This window comes from Mastomys coucha, unplaced genomic scaffold (genome assembly GCF_008632895.1).
Source record: "Mastomys coucha isolate ucsf_1 unplaced genomic scaffold, UCSF_Mcou_1 pScaffold9, whole genome shotgun sequence".
NCBI classification, from domain to species: domain Eukaryota; kingdom Metazoa; phylum Chordata; class Mammalia; order Rodentia; family Muridae; genus Mastomys; species Mastomys coucha.
Genome location: NW_022196915.1, coordinates 38,664,621 through 38,668,429, shown reverse-complemented (window position 1 = coordinate 38,668,429; position 3,809 = coordinate 38,664,621). Strand labels below are relative to the sequence as shown.

General features: G+C 40.1%; 1 protein-coding gene across 1 annotated transcript in view; it reads left to right on the top strand.

The window, feature by feature from the left end:
- Supt16h (SPT16 homolog, facilitates chromatin remodeling subunit) overlaps positions 1-3,809 on the top strand; it is a 36,504-nt gene that overhangs the window by 11,427 nt on the left and 21,268 nt on the right. Inside the window, 3 exon segments of the mRNA XM_031362656.1 lie at positions 1,998-2,090; positions 2,577-2,747; positions 3,720-3,788. Coding sequence (XP_031218516.1) covers positions 1,998-2,090; positions 2,577-2,747; positions 3,720-3,788 — 333 coding nt within the window.

Genomic DNA, 3,809 nt, shown 5'->3' with positions numbered 1-3,809 from the left:
TGTAGACCAGGCTGGCCTCTAACTCAGAAATCCACCTGCTTCTGCCTCCCAAGTGCTGGGATTAAAGGAGTGTGCCACCACTGCCCGGCAAAATAAATCTTTTAGAAAATAAAAAATAAATAATAATATGGGCCAGAGAAGAGGCTCAGTGGTTAAAGCTGCTCACAGACAAGTCTGCTGACCTGAGTTCCATTCCCAGGGCCATTCTTCTAGAAGGAGCAAATCTTTATACAGTTTAGTAAAGAGCTTAAAATAATGTAGTTAGTTATGGTTCCTCAGAACGTTAGAGGTAGAGTTACCATATGATCAAGCAATTCCTCTCCTAAACATTTACCCACAATAACTATGCAAACAAAACCTAAAGGTTGTGGTAGTAGTATTCATAATGGCTCAAAGTGGAAACAATTTGTAGGGTGGCTTAGCAGGTAGAGACACTGCTGCACAAGCCTGGAAATCTGAGTACCACCCTATATGTATCCCATGTACATGCCAGCCCACACTTGGCTCTCTCCTACACACACACACACACACACACACACACACACACACACACACACACACACACAGTAAATAAGCACACAGTAAATTAGCCGGGCAGTGGTGGCGCACGCCTTTGATCCCAGCACTTGGGAGGCACAGGCAGGCGGATTTCTGAGTTCGAGGCCAGCCTGATCTACAGAGTGAGTTCCAGGACAGCCAAGGCTACACAGAGAAACCCTGTCTCGAAAAACCAATCAATAAATAAATAAATAAATAAATTTTAAAGCAGGAGTAACTCAAAATAACTGATTGGTTAAGTAAAATGAAGTATATCCGTATATTGGATATACAGTTTGGCTGTAAAACTGAAGTGTCAAGAGACTAGGGAGATGGCTCTATCCTCTAAGTGCATTCTGTGCATGCATGAGAACCTAAGTTCAGATCCTTGACATCCAGGTAAAAGCTAATTCATCAGTCTGTATCTATATCCCAGTGCTGGAAATGAGGAGTTTAAATAGATACCCCTGGAGTTCATTGTTAGCTAACCTAGCTGAATCAGTGAGCTCCAGGTTAAGTGAGAGGACATGGCTCAAAGAATAAGGTTGCACACTTGAGAGACAGAAAAGTAAAAGAACTTCTGTAAAAGTTTGAGACCCTGCCTGGTCCACAAAGTTCCAGATTAGGAACTTTGAGAGCAGTTGAGGAAGACACCGACATCTTGACCTCTGGCCTCCACACATGCCCAGGGAAAGCCTAGTGAAATATTGATAATATCAAACACAGATGAACACAGAAAGCATGTTAAATGAAAGGAACCACACATACATGCTGCATACTAATATGTCCAGAGCAGGCAAATCATTAGAAACAGATAACTGATTTCCAGTAGCTGGAGAAGGAGCAAAAAGAAGATGAGATTATTGCTAATGAGTAAATATTTCTTCTGGAATTGATGAAGATGTTCTGAAGTTCAATGATGATAATGGTTGCACATCCACCTGAATATGTTAACATGGCATGATACTGAAAATGGGTGGCTTTTACTGTGTGTATCTCAAACCTTGAAGTTTTTTGGGTTTTTGTTTTTTTAAGGTGACTAATAGCTTGTTACTAAGCAAGCATTCATGTCAGATTACTTTTAGGAAAAATGCCCTTGGCAGATACTGAAATCTGTATTTCTGTTAGTAGTTGTAAGAACTAATAAGGTACTGGAAAGATACACTTTTTTTGCACATGTGAGGACATGAGTTCAGATGCCCACCTTAAACATAAGAGGTCATCATAGAGCATTTAACTTCAGCATTGGGGCACAGAGACAGGTGGGTTCTAAGAGCGGCTCACTGCCTGGCCAGTCTACTCAAACAGCAAATTTCTGGTTCAGTGAGAGACCCTACTACAAAGCAGTGAGGTAGAGAGTAATAAAAGATACTCCATACCCTGTTCTGGCCTCCATGAATACATACACACAGAGAGGTGGGGGAGTAATTAAATTACCTTAAATTATCCTCTCTTTTCAGAAAGGAGAAGATGAGTATGCCAGTATTGATGCCATTGTTGTATCGGTGGGTGTTGATGAAGAAATTGTGTATGCCAAGTCAACTGCCTTACAGGTAAGTGACTTACAGCTTCCAATCTTGGGTCTAGTGTGTAGTTAGCTCAGTAGTAGAAGATGTGCTTGGTATTTGAGAGCTCTGTACTTTGTCTCCGGGGATAGTCAGTTACTCAGTCCCATCCCCTGTGTCTGATGCTCTCAGTGGTGCTGACTTACAGGTGAGTAGATAGAGAGAGTCTGCATCACCACATAGTTTCCATTGGATTTACCACTGAGTAGAACCTAAGGAAGAAAGGAATGAATAGAGAAAATGTATTTAATTGCATATGACAAAAATACCTAAGAACCAGTTAGTTGAACAAAGAATTTTCAGGAACCTGGGCTTTTTCAATTCTCTGTTATTCATTCCATTTTGCTTATGATATGAAGTAGCTGCTAAAACTCTGGTCATTCATTGTATACTCTAGGTTGGAAGTTAACCTAGATATTTTATCCTAAAATACATTTATTTGTATTACTTTAGTTACTGTTGTTTTTTCCGTAGACATGGCTATTTGGTTATGAACTAACTGATACAATCATGGTCTTCTGTGATGACAAAATCATCTTCATGGCCAGCAAAAAGAAGGTGGAGTTTCTGAAACAGATTGCCAATACTAAAGGCAATGAGAATGCTAATGGAGCCCCTGCCATCACGCTGCTTGTCAGAGAGAAGGTTGGGACCAATAAATGTTGTTACAAATGTGGGATACTGTGTTAAGTGTTGAACACAAGTGTCTTGGGGCATTTAAAAAGCATGAGAAAAGATTGCCAGGCATAGGGAAACATGCCTTTAATCCCAGCACTTAGGAAACAAAGGCACACAGATCTCTGAATTCAAGGCCAGCCTGGTCTACATAGTGAGTTCCAAGCCAGCCAGGGCAACATAGAGAACCTGTGTTAAACTGGGGAAAAAAGGAAAGTTGTAGCTCTAATTACAGAGTTCTGTCTTCAGTTGGGTAGGAAAAAAAGAGCTCTGGAACTGTTAGCTTGGTGTCAATGGAGTATGAACTGTGGGCTCTGGTAAACAGTACTAATTTACTGACCATTTTCTGAGGATGTTTTTTGTTTCCATTGCAATAACTAATTAGAGCTAATAACCTAGAAATCCTTTAAAAAAACTTAGATATGCTTATTTCTCAAATTTTTGAGTATTTGAGGTTTTTTTTTTTTTTTAAGATTTATTTATTTTATGTGTATGAGTCCACTGTAGTTGTACAGATGGCCGTGAGCTATCATGTGTATGGCTGCTAGGAATTGAACTCATGACCTCTCCCAGCCCCACTCACTCCGGCAGAGGGCATCAGATCTTATTACGGGTGGTTGTGAGCCACCATGTGGTTGCTGGGATACGAACTCAGGACCTTTGGAAGAGCAGTCAGTGCTCTTACCTGCTGAGCCATCTTGCCAGCCCAGTATTTGAGTTTTCTGTCTCTTCTTAAAAGAGAATACCATTGTCTTATCTTGTCAAAATATGCAAAGAAAATGTCTGTCACCTTTTAGTATGTGATAATCTGCCATGACGAAATAGGTAGAGGCTCAGAGATCTCATCCTCCATGGTTTAGATTATTACTCTTTACTTATTGTTAGATAGAAAATAGAAGTTTAATTCTTGAAGTAACATCTCCTTTTCTGTGGCAATGATAGAATGAAAGTAATAAGAGCAGCTTTGACAAAATGATTGAAGCCATAAAAGAAAGCAAGAATGGCAAGAAAATTGGAGTGTTCAGCAAAGAC